This window comes from Cydia fagiglandana, chromosome Z (genome assembly GCF_963556715.1).
Source record: "Cydia fagiglandana chromosome Z, ilCydFagi1.1, whole genome shotgun sequence".
Taxonomy (NCBI): Eukaryota; Metazoa; Arthropoda; class Insecta; order Lepidoptera; family Tortricidae; genus Cydia; species Cydia fagiglandana.
In genome coordinates this window covers 25,315,390-25,334,321 of record NC_085959.1, presented here as the reverse complement: position 1 = coordinate 25,334,321, position 18,932 = coordinate 25,315,390, and the positions used below count along the sequence as shown (strand labels likewise).

The 18,932-nt window shown below is 40.4% G+C and overlaps 1 protein-coding gene across 1 annotated transcript; it reads left to right on the top strand.

Moving 5' to 3' along the window:
- Positions 1 to 459: 459 nt before the first annotated feature.
- LOC134679470 (PAX3- and PAX7-binding protein 1) lies at positions 460 to 18,782 on the top strand. The gene is made up of 16 exons (XM_063538396.1): positions 460 to 947; positions 3,511 to 3,641; positions 3,815 to 4,090; positions 4,777 to 4,921; positions 5,345 to 5,449; positions 5,737 to 5,884; positions 6,163 to 6,352; positions 6,566 to 6,686; positions 7,525 to 7,731; positions 8,336 to 8,511; positions 8,897 to 8,961; positions 9,189 to 9,367; positions 13,487 to 13,673; positions 14,028 to 14,161; positions 14,507 to 14,684; positions 18,138 to 18,782. The coding sequence occupies exons 1-16, from the start codon at positions 785 to 787 to the stop codon at positions 18,190 to 18,192; spliced, it is 2,460 nt and encodes an 819-aa protein (XP_063394466.1). The 5' UTR covers positions 460 to 784; the 3' UTR covers positions 18,193 to 18,782.
- Positions 18,783 to 18,932: the final 150 nt, after the last annotated feature.

Sequence of the window (18,932 nt, the reverse complement as noted above, 5' to 3'; positions counted from 1 at the left end):
CCAAGGTCATTGAGGGACGAACCCATAAGTAAGAGGGAGAAAGAGATATCGCTTTCTTCCTCTGGGTGCGTCCCTCAATGACCTTGGTGCGGTGCGATAGTGTGTTAGCTACTTAATACTCACTAGGAGGGCTTTAAGTTGCTAACACACTATCGCACCGCACCAAGGTCATTGTGGGACGCACCCATAAGTAAAAGGGAGAAAGCGATATCTCTTTCTCCCTCTTACTTATGGGTGCGTCCCACAATGACCTTGGTGCGGTGCGATAGTGTGTTAGCAACTTTATACTTATACTCTTTGGTTCACACACTCGAACAAGGTACGGACGGCCCGTACAATGTTCGACTGTGTGAAAGAACACACCGCACCAAAATGGTGGTTCGGTTTTGGTTCGGTTCAACAGTGCATTAAACGCATCGAAAGTAACAAACAAAAGCATTTTATTCAGTGTCTCAAACATGCGTTGATTGTGGTGTCAAAAACTTGACTCTCAAAAGCTCTCAAAACGCTACGCTACGCAAGAACAAGGGCGAGAGATTAAGGATTGGTGATACAATATGTAAATTGTTAAAGCACTTGAGTACCAGAATAATAACCTTATAAAATAGTAGAACAAGGAGACATATAGAACTGGAAAAGCAATAAACTGGCACTGAGAATTGTGCGCGTGGCCGAATACAACCGCAGTTTTGCAGAACTACACGTGAACCTGCTTATGTGATTCCTCTAGAAGCGATGTCTCTATAAGACTCCACACTATCGAAGTGCAGGAAATTTTTGAAACATGTCATTGTTTCGTAAGCCGAAAAGGATACAAAGGCGCGTATTTTGCGTTGATGATGATGATGACGGTGAACCTGAGCCGCCACCACCGCCGGTCATCAGTCACGCTAAGAAGGAGAACAAACCGGTCAAGAGCACTCCACTTTTAAGTTTTGCCGATGAAGGTATAGTAATAATCTGGTTAAGCTAGCAATAAACTGGTATAGGTGAATTGGTGTAATAGTGACTTAAATAATATATCCAATACAGTCTATAATAACTGAATTGGCCAGTGACTAGGTCATACACAGATTTGGAAACTCTTGATCCTGTGGAAGACTTTTAAGAACTTGTGTGTTATTAATAATTTGATCACAAGAGCAAACACAAAAGAGTATCATATATGTCAGAAAATTTGTCTTTGTAGCCCCTAACTTTGTGAATGTCTACAAGAGACATGAACTTAATTATGACACTTAGTGTAACTCATTATTAACCATACTTTGTTTGTATGTTAATAAAGGATGTATTGTTATTCTGTTTTTCTAATAACAGAGTCACAAAAGTGGGGGACTGGGGAGAAATAATGAACTCCACAAGTTGTTTCCCCTTCTATCTTTTTAGCTTCATAAGCTATATGCCATGCCAAAGTTACATGCCAAGTTTCATGCTAATCTTACAGTTAGTAGTAGTAGTGTACTTTGAGCTTTTGTGTCAAACTACAAGGAATTGTATGTAGGAACATAGTTGTATAAATAAATAATTCACTCTCCAAGACCAGTGGTGGACAAAGTAAGGCCAGCGGGCCATCTCCGGCCCGCCAATTGGTTTTATCTGGCCCGCCGCCGGTCCTATGAAATTAGTATATGGCTTTGGCCCACAATGATTGCAAATCAAAATAAATTCTGGCCCTCCACTTAAATTTCCTAAATTTTCTGGCACCTCATGAAGAAAGTTTGCCCACCACTGCTCAAGACTCTTCAAAATGAGTTACAATCCAACCTGATTTCATTGCTCTTAAGACGGGTCAACACAAAATTGTAGTTTTTATATTGAATTTTTACACATTTTATTCAAGGGCTCTTTATTTTATGTTATTATAACCAAGGTCTCCAACAAGCAACATTATAAAGAAGTACTGATATTTACAGAGACAGATTTTCCCATATATATATATAGTATATATAAATATATATGGTAAAAACCTATGCAACAGCCATATCTTCTGTCACTTCTGTAGTCGGTGGACATAATAAACACCCATCAAAGATGATTGAGAGACATTAGAATAACTACATTAGAATAAAAATGGTTTATTTGAAAGAATACGCCTTATTAATATTTGTCATTATCCTGTGGCCCCACTCAAGGCCATGCCTGTAACATTGCAGCCAGATTCGGTAAAAAAAAGTAGTTACATAAAATAGCTAGTTACTCTGGCAACATACAGCCAAAGATAAGGTTTATTAAAAACTAGGTAACATTATTAAGAGACAAGTATGTTTAACCCTTTATAAGGCCCGTTGACAGGGACGTGCTATCGCAGAATTTGTTGCAGCTATCAGAAGCCTACATTTCAAAAATCTATTTTAAAAGCAAGTTGAATATTCAATTAATGCAAACGATTTTGAGCCCTATTATTAAAACAGTATGGTTGAATTTCTGATTGAGCGTATGTGGTCGATATATCGCCTCTGCCTTATAAAGGGTTAATAGGTAGGTAATCTAATAATGAAAGAACACATTATACATATTACGGTTCACGACTTAAGGCACTTGTCCCACCACCGACGATGAGCGATAAGCGAGTAGAACGATAAACTAGAAACGAGTGGGCGAGCGGCGAGAAGCGAGTATTAGCTCCAATAGTTTTGTCGCTCGGCTATAGGCGAGTGTTCGAGTGTGACGGGCTATTACTCGCGTCACTCGCTCGGACGGTGCAGCGTCGCCGAACACGCAGACTGATTGGTCTCGCAGCTTGAGTTCTAACTACGAAGCTAGCATCGCCGAGCGAGTACCGCTGAGCTAGTTTTATCTTATCGCGGCGACAAACTAGTAGAGCGAGTGTTCTCGCCGGCAGTGTGAAAGCCAGCGATGAACTATTAATATATGTGTCTCTTTTACGAACACAGGATCCTAATCTTTTGTTTGTTTCTTGGGCGAGAAAATCGCCGATAGTTAATCGCTTACTCGCTCTTGGTAGGACAAGTGCCTAAATGTCACCCTGTATAGGTATTGGTTACAACAACACATTTGTTAGGGGTAGCCTGTTTTGTGGATACCTGCAAAAAGTGTGAAGACGAATATTATGAAGCCTAAAATGAATCAAATTTATTTATTTCTAAATACATGTTCAGTATATTCAGTATATTTATTGCATCAACATGTTGTTTTACAAGGTTTTCAGGTATTTTATTTCTGTATCAAACATGAACCCTGTTAGGGCATAGCAATCTTATAACTATATCTTATATCTAATAATTTACATAATACAATTCTTGCATATAAAAAAAAAACAACATATAGCATTAAAAATTGGTGCAAATCATATTTAAACATTAATTTTCAATAATACAATAATACAATTCTTGAATAAAAAAATAATAATAATAATTTGACATATAACATTAAAAATTAGTGCAAATCATATTTAAAAAACATGCCAAGTATCATGATTTTTTAGTATCCATACTACACTTATAGAATAATTTGAACAAATGTAAATATTTATAATTTACGTAATTTTAGAGGAAGATGGTGAAGTATTTATTGTGAAGAAGTCATCACAAAGCAAGAGACTGGCCAAGCGTCGCGACCGGGAGAAACGACGCGCCAATGATTGTGATAATAACAAATACGACAACCACAGCAACAACGAGGTAATGTTCTTTAAGACCAATTGTATAAACTGTTCTCTCAGAGACACCATCCTTAGACTCCTTAGTTGTCACTCCAATTAGGATTTAAACATCATAATGACTTTTAGTTATTGGAGTTTGTAAAAATTTCACTTATTAGCATTCTTAATTCTAATTTTCTATTTGTAATGTAGGAAAAGGATTCGCCGATCAGCGCCGACAAGCAAGAAAAAACAAAAAAGAAGAAAGCTAGTTTGGAAGGACTAATACTGTCCGGAAGGGAAGCGCTGGCGGCCGACGGGTCGGGCGATGTGTCGGGCAGTGAGGAGGAGGCGGAGGAGCCGGAGGAGGAGGATAACAGGGGGTTCCACCGGTACCGCGCCGAGTCGGTGCGCGCGGCGCTGGCCGTGGCGCCCGGCCACATCCCCGACGCGGCGCTCATCCACGCGGCGCGCAAGACGAGACAGCAGGTATGAGAGGTGAGGCACAACGCCGCCCGCCGCGCCAGGACCCTCCGCGACACTACTGCACATTGTTGTTATTATAATTTAAACCTTATTTGTCTCCATGTCATATTAAAAACCATTCTTACAAATCTGACAGGTACTTATATAAGTAACTTGTCACTGTAAGAATAATTTAAATTATTAACATTTCTGAGGTCAATTGATTTCTAGCTCTTATTAGACTTTCGACCAGTTACAACTAACTTACAGAACGAGATATCTGTAGCTATCAGCTTGGAAAGAGAGCATAAATTTAAGATTAAATATTTAACATGCTACTTCAATCAACCTCAGTACTTTTTGTACCGGGACTGACTGAAATAGCAAGACACGTTCGTACGTTTCCGTGTAAAGGAAAGGTACGAAGGAAAATAATTATGCACTACATCTGTACTACATTTTTTGATCTACGCTGACTTTGACAGTGGTTTGTTTATTTATTATATCGTGACGACATCAAGATAACGTGACAGCTTGGAGCCTTTAGGCGCGAACTTTAAATACAAAACTAAACTCGATTTTTTCTTTAAAATTAATGAATGAAGGATTTAAATATAATTGTTTGTAAGAATTACATGTCTATATATAATAAAATGAAAACAGTTTTATATTGTTGTCAACATTATTATAAAAGTTATGTGTGTGTGTAGGCGCGCGAGTGCGGGGACGTGATCCCCGTGGCGTCGGAGGCGGCGCCCGGCTCGCGGCTGCAGCGCGACGACGGCTCGGGCGACGACGAGGAGGAGGGCCGCCTGCTAGTGCGCGGCCTCGAACTGCCCAGCGACAAGCCTAAGCGTACGTCACCTACACTACACCCACTCACTACATATGTAGACTCCGCATTATGAAGCGTACAAAGAGCACGAGGTCACCACACACGGGTGTAATTTTGATTGTAATATTCGACTAGCACAACTGACTTTAATACTATACCATTTTATACTTATAACAGTTTAAGTACACCCTTAAAAGGCTAAAACTTAATTTGTATAAATATTTTTAAATTACGCGAGTCGTCTAGTCTAGTGGTTGAAGAGGTCTGTGCATACACCCAACAACCATACAACAATAACCACAAACAATAATAAAGTATGGTATTGTAAAATATGACGATGGATCGTCCACATTAGTCACGTCAATGGTGATAAGAATAGCAGCTCTTTTACTTTTGCCCTTTAAAAAAAATTAATGTGTGTAATTGAAAGTATAATATGGCAGGTGGGACGGCGGCGGCGTCGGCGGAGTCAGAGCTGGACAGCGAGGGCGAGGAGTGGGCCGCGCAGCAGCTCAACAAGGCGCGCGGCGCGCTCGCCGACGGACCGGGTAACACTAGCATACCAGTTTTGCTGCATTTATAAATTTATCGAAATGGGGCAACGCCACGGAAGAGCACGGCAATTCAACTTAATTATTAAACAAAATTATTGAAATATTTGTTGTATGTACAAAGTTTGTTTTCATGAATTTTACGAATGAATGTCGGCCATAAGTAACGATACGTCATATTTCCGCTACTGTATTTTCTAAAGCCTGACGTACTCGTACATGTTGGACCAAGGCGTCGGGTGCCTGTCTCCGTTTGGAGAAGCTACAAATGTGTTGCGTTGCAGATGGCACGGAGGCGGGGCTGAACCCGTTCGCGGTGGCGCCGCCGCCGCCGCGGCTGCAGGAGGCGCCGGCGCACCTGCGGCCGCTGGCCGCGCCCGCGCAGCCGCCGCCCGCCACGCCGCAGGCGCTCCTCGACGCGCTCACTGACAGGTATGCCAGGCGATCAAACCAAATTCCACTAGAATGTAAGACATATCAATAATGATATTTCAAATATCGATAATCCGGGATGGAACTTGCGTTTAGTACCAAATGTATAAACTCATAGGTAGGTACTAAACACTAATCAATATGTAAAACCAGCCCTAAGGTACACTTGGTATACGCTCGTAGGGGCCTTATCAGATCGACAGCGTATAATGGCAACCCAGACCGTTTCTTACAGAAAATGTTAAAATTAATAGTTTGTATGTGATTTGTTTGTATAGGTTGCAAGAATTAGAGACGGATCGGTCTTCGACCCTGGAAAAGAAGGAATCGTGGTCGGCGCGCCTGGAGGCGGCGGCGGCGACGCGCTCGGCGTGCGGCGCGCGCACCGGCGCGCTGGACGCGGCGTACCGCCGCGCGCAGGCCGCCCGGGGCTTCCTCACCGACCTCATCGAGTGCCTCGATGAAAAGGTTACTATAACACTCAACATATTACAATATCCTCCTGAGTCCCCCTTGTCATTATAACAATTTTGATTTTGGAACCATCTTATATTCCATTTTAATTCAAAATTCCATTTGGATTAAATCCTTCATAAAGGCCTCGGGGACTCAGAAGGATATAGAGCAAGACCAAGATAATAATGATATGAGATAATGAAGAATGCACTTGTATGTTTGCAGCTGCCGCTGCTGGAGGCGCTCGAGGCGCGCGCGCTGGCGCTGCACCGCCGCCGCTGCGAGTTCCTCACGGAGCGGCGCCGCGCCGACGTGCAGGACCAGGCGCTCGACACCCTTGCGCCCGGTAACTACCCTCCCCCCCCCCCCCCCCTGCTTGTAGCGTACGATATGTGCAGCCGCTGTTGCTGGAGCAGCTTTCACACATTCACTGCCAACAACATGTACTCTCTCTTCATCTCTCGCCAGCGTCAACGTGCCAACTCTACTTGAGCCCCCCCGGCATTTTAAAAGACGATGGTCAGAAACCGGTCGGAATGACTCTAATTCCGTGGATGATGGGACGGGTGCTGGACGTGAGACGACACCTGTGTAGACACCCTAGCCCCGTCTCATCTCCACAGCATATTTGTTTGACCGGCGCGGCGGCAGAAGCAGCCGAAAAATTAAAAATGTCTAAATATAGGGGTATCGGCCCCAAATACAATTTCGTACCTTTTGGCGTTGAGACCCTTGGCCCGTGGAGTTCAAGTGTTCAAGCTTATTAAGGAAATATCCAAAAGGATAGCGAACAGCAAGGAATCCTCGCTCAAAGAATTAGTCTAGCGGTACAGTGAGCAAATGCTGCCAGGGGGGTATTTTTTAGTATTTTATTTTATGAGTGGTTTTATCTATTTTTTAAAATTTAGCCTTTAATTTTTATAGTTTAAATTTTATAGCTGTAATAAATATTGGAAAAATTTATTATTACAAATTGTTAAGTTACTGTACTTACAACAGTTACAATACAACTCACAATAATTTGTTAAAATGCATAAGTACCATCGATCGCCCACACTGTTAACTGTACATCGGTGGACCTTATGCCTTTTGCAATAAAGTCCATCGATGTAAAAGTTAGTAGTGTTGCCGCTTGTACAAAACAAAGACACAGAAAGAACACTGGTATATGTAATTTTGTACAGCTCGCGCAGGCGCGCTGAAGCCGGCGGACTCTGAGGAGAAGATCCGTCGCACGGCGGAGCGCGAGGGGCGGCGGCGCGCGCGGCGGCTCAAGCGCGAGGCGGCGGCGGCGGCGGCCGGCGCGCCCCCGCCGCGCTCGCACCGCGACGGCGACTCCAGCGACGACGACCTGCCGCCCAGCGAGGAACACTACTACCGCCAGGAGAAAGGTAGGTACACTTCTCGAAATAAAGAAGGTCGTGAAGTCAAACCTCACGCTCACTAGTTGTAGGATAATATACTAAAATAGGATCATAGGTATAGTAGAAATAGAAAGAGTTTATTTGGTGTAAAAATAAAACTAACCTACAATACTGTCTACCTACAATCTTATTCTAATACATTCTCACACTAAGGGTCGGTTGCACCAAACTGTTCGTATCGTTAAAGAGTTCGCTAAATTTTTATGTATGGAAAGTTTCATAGTAAAGCGCCGGGGCGCGCCGGCTTTTGTTGATCAGTCTGTCAAATGTGGTTGGTGCAACTGCCCTAAATGGAGGTATTCCTCCTGCCGTTTGAATACTGTTATTGACAGTTTGGACGGTCCAATCGTTACAAAATGGAACCCATGCACATGGACTATAGAGGTGCTGTTGGGTTAGTTTAGTTTAACAAGAAACTATTATAAATAGAAGATTTAAGTTTATAGACTGTTGATAAGATCATGGTTATCCTTAAAAAGTGCGATATTACGCAGAAATGAAGGTAAATTAGTTTGTTTTCATGAATGTAATTTCTATTGAACCCTACTTTATATTGTTTATGTGTTGTTAGAGAGTATCCGCGTGGCGGCGGCGGCGGTGTTCGCGGACGCGCTGCCGGCGTGGCGCAGCGCGCGCGGCGTGTGCGCGCGGCTGGCGCGGTGGCGGCGCCGCGACCCCGCGCTCTACGCCGACGCCTACGTGGCCGACTGCCTGCCCAAGCTGATCGCTCCCTACGTCAGGCATCAGGTACACACCGAACCACTCAGATTTCTAATGCACCTACATATCTACATCACTGGATATATGTTGAAAAATTACTGACCTATTAGATGTGTCCATCACCAGAAGGATGGCAAAGTGAAATGGGAAATTTAATACGTCGCATTATCATGCACGCATAGGTACTATCGTACGTACTTAATGCTTGCCTCGCACATGTAACATGCGATAGCTATAGCGGAGGTATTTTTTAATGATGGTATTCCATCTGCCCAATATCTTGGACTACCCTTAGACGAAATCTGTTTTATTTTTTCGTAATTTCCATTGCGTTGCTTGTATACTTGGCACACAACCTGTCGGTGTTTTCAAACCGATATATCCTACATATATGTATTTGATTTCTTTTTAGCTTATTCTTTGGAATCCACTCGCAGATGAAGACAACGATGACTATGAAAGGATGGATTGGTACAAGTAAGTGGAATAAGGTTCCTCGGGAATTGGTGAAAATATTGTCCTCAATTTCTTAACATGATTTGCTTTAAAATTGAATTCCAGTTTAAACGATTTTATTTGAAATTATTGCAATGTATCAAGTTATTCTTTCACGCTTATTGATTATATTTAGACATTTTTTTAATTAAAATGTAATGTTAATGTTTATAGCAATCTTGTCTCTACGGATTGTATTTGTGTGTTAGATGGTTAATGATGTATGGAGTTCGAAACGAGAAGCTGTCGAGCGAGTCGGAGCAGTCAAGCGACGAGGAGAGCGGCGGCGGCGGCGCGGCGACCGTGAGCGAGGACGGCGTGCGCGCCGACCCCGACCTAATGCTCGTGCCCGCCGTCGTCTGCGGGGTCGTGCTGCCCAAGCTGGCAGGTGACGACCACTTACCATTGCCACATAAACATCTATAAATAAGCTCATGGATGGCCTTTGTCCAACAAACCCCCAGTTGCTATAAACCTGCCCTCTTTTGCTAAATAACTAAGAGTGCTGACTCCATACATGGCTGTCCGTAATTAATCATTTAATACCTAATATTAGAACTCTCTTAAACTTAAAATATACAAATTACATTACCCTTGCGCTTAAGAGAGCAATACAATTTTCTATGAAAAAAAATATACTTATAGTATTGAATTTAAACGAAAAAACGCATTTAACCTATTTGCAAGACCGAAGTGATCCCATAAGAGCACCGTGAACAAAGTTTTGTACGGTGCTCTAAAAAAGGGTTTACTAATATGTGGCCGAAAATTGTATGGCAAATTATCACTTCCCAAACTATTTTTCCCATAGTATCATTTGGCAAAACTATCAGATGGCAAACCAATGTTTCGCATATATAACATGTCGCAAATGATTATTTACAATATTATTGTATGGCAAAATATTTAGTAAATCATGTTTCAAAATGTCTTTCATTGTTATGTCGAATGTATTGATAGCAGCGAACTGTTATACATGGAAGTATTCTGTCCGCTCAGTTATGACCCAACGTAAACTATTCGATTGTAGGCGGTGCTTACAAACTATTCGATTCGCAACTTCAGTTCGTCCGAGATGACAGTCAGTGACGGATGGCTAAATTGATTTATAAAAACAACGTTTTTTGTAATTAAAAATGTCTTCATGTGTCGTGAAGTGGTGCAGAAGTTATTTTAGTTCATACCAAGGATAGTGGAATCACTTTTCACTTCTAGTAACCAGATAACTTCAGTAAAATTTGGAATAAACATGACGATTTGTTTTCAATACTACCGTGCTAAGCTAAAACGTAACAACTGCATACGACTTTCGTAACAACGTATGACTTTTTAAATTGCGAGGATAATAGGGATGGTGTTATGCCAAATGAAGTAACTATTTTATTAACTTGTGCTTGGTTTAGGTATTTTCTATATAATTATAAATGTAGTAATGAATTCTTTCATACAGATTTGGATTTTCCTTTTTATTTCATGAGATGGAGCTGTAAAAAAACTACCTAATTATTTCAAATTAATAATCAAATTTGATATTATCATTTTACATGACTTTCCATTCAGATTCCCACAAGATGCTATTCGCAGAGAACTATGGAAAAAAGCTGTCCAATTAGAGAGACATGAAATTAAGTGGATGCCTGGAAAGATATCTCGAATATGTTCTATTCATGAGATATAACTCGTGAGATAATCATATACCCGGTCTCCTATATGTAGATACACTTCCACTGAATTAATTTAACAACAGACATTATCTGAAAATGTTGATCATTCGAATCCACCCTCTACCGTCACATATATGTAGGTTCTCTCTCAAGCCATTTCCGTCAGTAGAAAAGAGCAGCAAATTTAGAAAATGTAAGCGCGCGAACGGGTGTGGTCCCATACAAAATTTTAATTTTGCACCTTTTTCTACTGACAAACTTGCTTGACCGGCTTTATACATATAAAATAATTCCATTGGAACTGAAAGTGGGGATTTATTGTGACTCCGCCTATTCAAATATTTTTGACCCGATTCGTGTATAGCCAGTCCGAATTCTAAGATCAAGTTTACGATACATTTACAATGGCGTACTTGATCTTAGAAAAACGGACAGACTATACCTGAACGTGACTTCGCAGTGCCATACAAATTAATAATAAAATATACAAAATACTTATTATAGCGGAATACATTTATACAACAATGATATATTTACTTATATTGAGTTAGTCTGTCATTTCATAACAACATTTTAACTAGTTATCTTTTAATCTTCATTAAATTACTATACGTGAATTATTTGACTGGTTCTTCAATGTATGGCATAAACCTATCCCTGTCCAAGTCATATTCTAATCAAATATGAACCGGCCAGTACGTACAGCAAGAAGGTTATTAGCGGATTAATGTCGCTGATTGGTAGTTATTGACATTATAAGCATTTCATCTACACTTAGCTATGTACCATTAGTGTAATAAAGATGACTATTATTTTGTATACCAGCTTTGATTACAGGCTCTGTAAACTCGTCGTCTTATTTAAATGTAGGCGTAATTTTGTATGTGTGCTAATTTGGCCCGATAATTTCAACGGTAATGTTCCTAAAGGCGGTTTCCATACTAAATATATGCGTTTACTGATTGATAGGCATACATTATTTTTCGCCTAATATTGTGATGCATACTACTAAATACCCTAATAATACCCTAATAATGTAGTACTCAACTACTCATGGTACAAATTACAGTAGCATTTTATTTCGTTACGTAGGTAGTTTTTAGAGATGTGCAGTTCAATGATGGAGGTAGTAATTTTGTTTACTACATTTCTGGCAACAGTTTGTTTTCGTGGGGTCGCAGTTCTTACCTAACCTAACCCACTTTTCTGGCAACAGTTCATTTTCTTGGGGGTTGCAGTTCTAACCTAACCTAACCCACTTTTCTGGCAACAGTTCGTTTTCTTGGGGGTCGCAGTTCTAACCTAACCCACTTTTATGGATGATGTTCGTTTTTATGGGGGTCGCAGTTCTAATCTAACCTAACCCACTTTTCTGGCAACAGTTCGTTTCCTTGGGGGTTGCAGTTCTAACCTAACCCACTTTTCTGGCAACAGTTTGTTTTCTTGGGGGTCGCAGTTCTAATCTAACCTAACCCACCTTTCAGGCAATTGTTTGTTTTCGTGGGGTCGCAGTTCTAACCTAACCTAACCCACTTTTCTGGCAACAGTTCGTTTTCTTATGGGGGTTGCAGTTCTAACCTAACCTAACCCACTTTTCTGGCAACAGTTCGTTTTCTTGGGGGTTGCAGTTCCAACCTAACCCACCTTTCAGGCAACAGTTTGTTTTCGTGGGGTCGCAGTTCTAACCTAACCTAACCCACTTTTCTGGCAACAGTTCGTTTTCTTATGGGGGTTGCAGTTCTAACCTAACCTAACCCACTTTTCTGGCAACAGTTCGTTTTCTTGGGGGTTGCAGTTCTAACCTAACCCACCTTTCAGGCAACAGTTTGTTTTCGTGGGGTCGCAGTTCTAACCTAACCTAACCCATTTTTCTGGCAACAGTTCGTTTTCTCGGGGTCGCAGGTCTAACCTAACCTAACCCACCTTTCAGGCAACAGTTTATTTTCGTGGGGTCGCAGTTCTAACCTAACCTAACCCACTTTTCTGGCAACAGTTCGTTTTCTTGGGGGTTGCAGTTCTAACCTAAAACATGTTGGTACAGTCATCAAATCTATTAGCGTAGTGGCACCCCTGCATGGAAATATGTAGATACGTTTGATAAAAAATAGCCACCAACAGGTCAAATAGCCATCAAAATATATTATGAAAAGTAAGTATAAATAAAGCAAACGTTTTTTGACAATTAAGAGTAAGCTAAGTTGAAACATTTGCTCAGTGACTATTTGTCTTAATGAATTTTGGTAAAATGAACATCTACTACATAAAATTGTGATCAAATAAAAAGTATCATTTTGGCAAACGGCAAACGTTATGTAACAATAAATAGTTAGGTATAATAAAACTTTTGCTTAGTGACTATTTTTCTAAATAAATCGTGGTAAAATGAACATCTGCTAAATAAAATTGTTGTCAAATAAAAATTATGCTAAATAATAATATGCTAAGCATTGGTTTGCCAACTAAAAGTACTGCAATAAGTTGGTTGGGAAGTGAAATTAGGCGAAAAATATTTCGGCGAGATGGCAGTACACCCGAAAAAAGTTATGCATAACGATGGTGTAAATAAAAAGATGTATTTTGTAAGATATATATTTCAGTATATATTTTTTCTATATTGCTAAGAAAAGGCTTGTTAAGATTAAAACTTATTACTAATAAGTTTTTATCTTAATAACCCTCGCTCGCAAAAAAGCTCAATCCGAAGCTCGAAGGAAACTTATTACATATAAAATTATGTGTTTTTTTTTTATCGCAAGCACCCTAACTCTGTTTCTCTATGCCTGATGAATTTTAAAATGTTGGTTCATGACAAATAAATATATAATAAATATGAACTTGTGCAGAGCTGGTTGAGGCCGCATGGGACCCGGTGTGCGTGCGCGCGTGCGTGCGGCTGCGACAGCTGGTGGTGCGCGCGTGCGCGCTGCCCAGCGCCGCGCCCGCCGTGGCCCGCGTGGCGGCGGCGGCGCGCGCGCGCCTGCAGCGGGCGCTCAACGCCGACGTCTTCCTGCCGCCGCTGCCCAACAACCAGTCAGTACCGCACTCTTTACGATACATCTAATAATCTAACAAATAAACGGAAGTGCAAACTTGAACTAATTGATTATGTCAAAATGATACTTTACTCAAAATATTATAAGAACAATTAAATAGTAATAATATATAGACATAGCGTATATATACATAGCGTGCGTTGCTAACGGGTACAGTCAGCATTAAAAATAGCGGTCAAATTACGCATTTACCATTCTCTATTAGCTTTACAGAAAGAGACTATATGTAGTCTCTATTCAGAATAAATAGACGGTAGTAACTATAGATAAGTTGACGCTCGTTTACGCTCACATGACGGTTCATATTATGCATATTATGACTGTTTGGCAGGGCTCTAGACGGCGCGAGCGGCGCCTTCTGGCGGCGCTGCCTTGGCGCGGGCGTGCGGTTGCTGCGCGCCGCGCTGGCGCTCACGTCGCCGCCGCCGCTGCTGCGCGCCGATGACGTCGCGCTCTCCCTCATAGGTAAGTGACCATCTCGTTATTTAATATGAGTTTGATTTGTTTCCCCAAATTATTAGTTCTCGGTATAAAATATGAGTTTGATTTGTTTCCCCAAATTGCATTTTAGATTTTAGAATTTATACATACATTTATAAACATACCTTTGTCTTAGAACTACAAAAAATAAAGTAAAAGACACACGTGAATTTAAAAAAAATCTGTTAATTATGGAGTATAGTTGGGAACTTTGGACTATAGTTATGAGGTGTTACGGTACACTCTTTTCATAGTATGAAGTGGTCAGTAAAATTGCAATCTCTTGGTCCTAAATATTAATATAATGCCATTTGATCGAATACTTCGCAGAGACGCTGAGCACAGCAGCGGGCGCGTCCGCTGGTCCGGCGGCGGCGGCGGCGGCCGCGGCGCTGGCCGAGACGCTGCCGCGCGGCACGGGCGAGCTACGCGCGCGCGCGCTGCGTCGGCTGGCGCGCCTCGCTGCGCTCGCCATCGACCGCCTCGACCAAGCCAACCCGCTCCACATGTAAGCCTGAGCCTGCATGCCGACCCATTACCGCGGTTATCACTATTACACTGACTGATGCGAACCCGCACTCCGCTCCGGTGTGTGAGCGAGACTGCGCTATGCATGCATATAGTGTTGCTACACGGGCCGGATCCGCATCGCATACAAGCTTTGTTTCCGTCACAGAGATTCTTGCATTTGTTTCTAATAATACGAGATTTTAACCAGTTCCCTTTGCCCGGTTGCACTGCAATTTATCAAACCTAAATAACAAAAACAATGCACTTTAATAACTATTAAAGTTTGCACACTAGCAAAGTTTGACATTTCTTCGAGTGCTGATTTTGAGTCCCGCGCAAGCGAAAGATTCTGTAAACAAAACTGCATTCAATGATTTTTAGTGTTCCGTACAAAACATTGTTCACGGAACACTTATGGGATCACTTCGGTCTTGCAAATCAGTTAAGGTGGTTCGCTTTTCATACAAAATTCAATCAAAGCTCATTAAGTAACTACACACTATTAGTACACAAATATTTCCGCATTTATCTTCTTTCGAATATTCGTTTGCGCGAAATTAACAGGAAAACAATGTTTCATACAGAAATCATGCAAAAATCATAGTTAACTTTTCATCAATTTTACGTATGTGTGTGTCACAAATGTCGTGTACAGATACATATGCGACGTTGCCATACCATTTCCGACGTTGCCGGGCTGACCACGGCTCGAATTTGGAGTGCCGTCATGTTTAGTGCAATTTTGTTGACACTGATACTTGACAGGTAGTTAATTGACCTAAGCGAGAAGTTCGTCAGCTTAGCTAAGAACTATCATGGCGTGTTATGCAAACAGTCGCTTTTTTGCTTGCGAACGGAAGATTCCCGGTTCGATCCCCAGTCATATTGTATGCTGGAACATAACTTTTTGTATTTTTGTTACACCTAAATTTCGTATTGTTTTTTTATTTTTATTTAATTTTTCTTATTATCATAAATCGATTATTAAGTATGGGCTACACGTATTCTTTTATTTTTACAAAGATAATTAGAAATTATACTCTACCTAATCTCTCTGATTTTTACAATCAGGACATCCTCACTGCAATAAAAACCGGGCAAGTGCGAGTCGGACTCGCGCACGAAGGGTTCCGTGCCATAATGCAAAAAAAAAAACAAAAAAAACCAAAAAAAAACGGTCACCCATCCAAGTATTGACCACTCCCGACGTTGCTTAACTTTGGTCAAAAATCACGTTTGTTGTTTGTTACGGTTCGTGAGATACAGCCTGGTGACAGACGGACGGACGGACGGACAGCGAAGTCTTAGTAATAGGGTCCCGTTTTACCCTTTGGGTACGGAACCCTAAAAAGAAGTGTATAAAATTTCCTGTGGTTAAAAATAATGGATTTTGTCTATGAATGAAAAACACAATTATTACTATAGTTTGTTTTTTTAGCATTAGAAATAAGGTAAACAATCTTGACGTGTCTTTTAATTGAAATAGTACATTTCGATGCTAGTGCGGAAGGTATGTCATTACTTCACGAGTACCGAGATATCTTGCCACGAGCCGCAGGCGAGTGGCAAGACTCGGGACGAGTGAAGAATGACATTTCCGCACGTGTATCGAACGACGTTTTTTAATACAGTTGCGAAAAAATAAGAAAAACATTGTTAATCGTATACTAAACAAAAGTGGTAACAGTGACAGCTCGGTTAGACGTCGTCTTTAAGTATATTATATCTATGGGCGTTTGGCAGCTATTCCGTTCCATTCAGTCAACTTATTAAGAACGGAATTTTCAATATTGAATATTAAAAAATAAACGTGTTATAATGATGAAGAGGTAAGTAATTAAATATGAAAATGTAATATTTTTCGTATTCTTATATTAACGGTAGGTTTTTATGCTGATTACGACGTTTAAAGGAAACTAATATTAACACTCATCAATAAGTAGTCGTGAAATGGAACAAGTATAAATTAAAAAAAATTGGAAAAGTAAAAAGCACTAGTTCGAGATAACCAACTTTCCGCACGCTAAACAGCTACGTAAAGTAGCACTTTTTGAGCAACTGTATTAAAAAACACATTTTAAAAATAAGTTACGGCAAATATGTAACAATTATAAATCTAATACGATCATTTATATTCTTCTGCTTTCATAAGTAATCGTTTTTGATTTTTAAAAAACCTGATAACACTGAGTATGTGGGGGAAGCGCTGCTGGCCTAGCGGAAAGCAATTCGGAGGTCGCGGGTTCTAACCCCGGCTCGTACCAATGATTTTTCGAACTTTTGTACGAAATAGCATTTGATACCTACCTATTTATACACCGATACCTATTTTTCGGTGAAAGAAAACAATGTGAGGAAACCGGACTAATCCAAATAAGTTTACTCTCTGGGTTGGAAGGTCAGGGCAGTCGCTTTCGTAAAAACTAGTGCGCATGCCAATTCTGGGATTAGTTGCCAAGCGGAGATTGAATATCTGGGAGACCGACCAAAGCTTACAAAACATAAAAACTCAAAAATGCGCGTTTTCTCATAGACCTAGCTAAGAGATCAAACCCCTTATAGCAAATTTCATCGAAATCGTTAGAGCCGTTTCTGATACCATCCAAATATATAAATAAATAATTATATATCTAATAATTGCTCGTTTAAAGGTAAGATAACACAAAGGAGAAACAAAAAGAAACTACCTACTCGCACCAGTCTTGAACCCCAATCCTCTTGCACGTATTTCCACGAACATACCGTTACGCTATTGCAACATACTTACGTTGTGTGAAATTGTCTACTACAAGGATCACGGAAACACTGTTTGCATGTGTGAGTAATAGTAGGAAAAAACGTGACAGCAACATTCCGTCGAATTAAAAAGGTGGTTTTTGCACAATGAAGTATTCAATGTTTATTTTAATAGTTCAATATTTACTTAAAGAGTGCGCGAAACATACTTTTAAGTATACAAATACCAAGACCATTTCACAAAAAAATTAAATCTGAAATTTTGCAAAAGTGGTGCCATCTAGCGAGAGTTAAGTTTTGAGTAACCTAGGCGAACCACCTTAAATGCGTTTTTCTCAGAGACCGTTTGACGTAGATACCTAAAATTTGGAACAGTTATAGCAATTGCCACCACTCATATTGTAAATAAGTCAAAACTGCTTATTTTAAATACAATTCACTCGCCCAGGCATCGTATTGCCTAAAATAAAAATAAAAACATCCTGTGTTTTTAAGGCACGAACCAATAAGGTTAATCATAAGGATCGAATCACCCGTAGGTATTTAAAAAAATCTTTGAATGCAGTTTTGATCTTTTCGAAAAAAAAAAGGAATGTTTCTTTTAAGTGATATTTGCTATTTCCATTACTTAAGAATACTTTCCCTTCAGGTGGTATTAGAAAATTCCATCCTGTTTAAACATTACTTTTTAAATTGAAAGTTTATTTTTGTCTAGGAAAGCTGTAGAACAAGCCAAAGCAGTGATAGCAGAGGCCAAGACGTTAGAGTGACGGCGGTCGCGCACGGGCATGAGCGTAGCCGGTGACCCCGGCTCGGGCTCCGCGCAGCAGGCATGCGGACCAAGTCGACATGCTTTAACACGAACAATCCAATCAGTTGTAGATATAAATGTGACGTTTTAAACGGAATGTCTCCGAGACATTTATTTTTAATCTCAAATCGTGCGGCTAACATAATAAGATAATCAGATGCAGACTATAGGTCTATCTCATTTTAAATGGGCGGTTGGTAAAGTCATTGTGCGGTGTTTTTTTTTCTACAAGATAGTAGTTTTCTTGCAGTTTTAGAACTACACGTGCAAGTATTTAATTAATATTGACTCTTAAACATAATACAAATCGGTCGCACGCTGCTCAGCCTTCAACCAGCCCTCAGTTATCCATAATAGCTTGTTACCAACCGCCTCAGTTATGTGGCAGACCTATAATTACGAATAGTGTCAAATAATAATCGTATCAATGTCTTATTAATTACTACACAAACCTTAAACCGTGACATTCGACTACATAATGTGTATACTGCTTGCGTAATCTACGTATTAAGGACATTGTCTATAAATAAATGAAATTATTGACCTGTGTTTTGTCGTTTTCTTAATGATACGATCTATAAGTCTTCTTTGCATTGATTTGAATCTTCCATGCGGAAAATAGTAAGTATATAATAAGTAATAAATTTTCTTTCGTCGCTATAGTGAGGTGAAAAGTATTGTGTTACACACGGGTGCAAT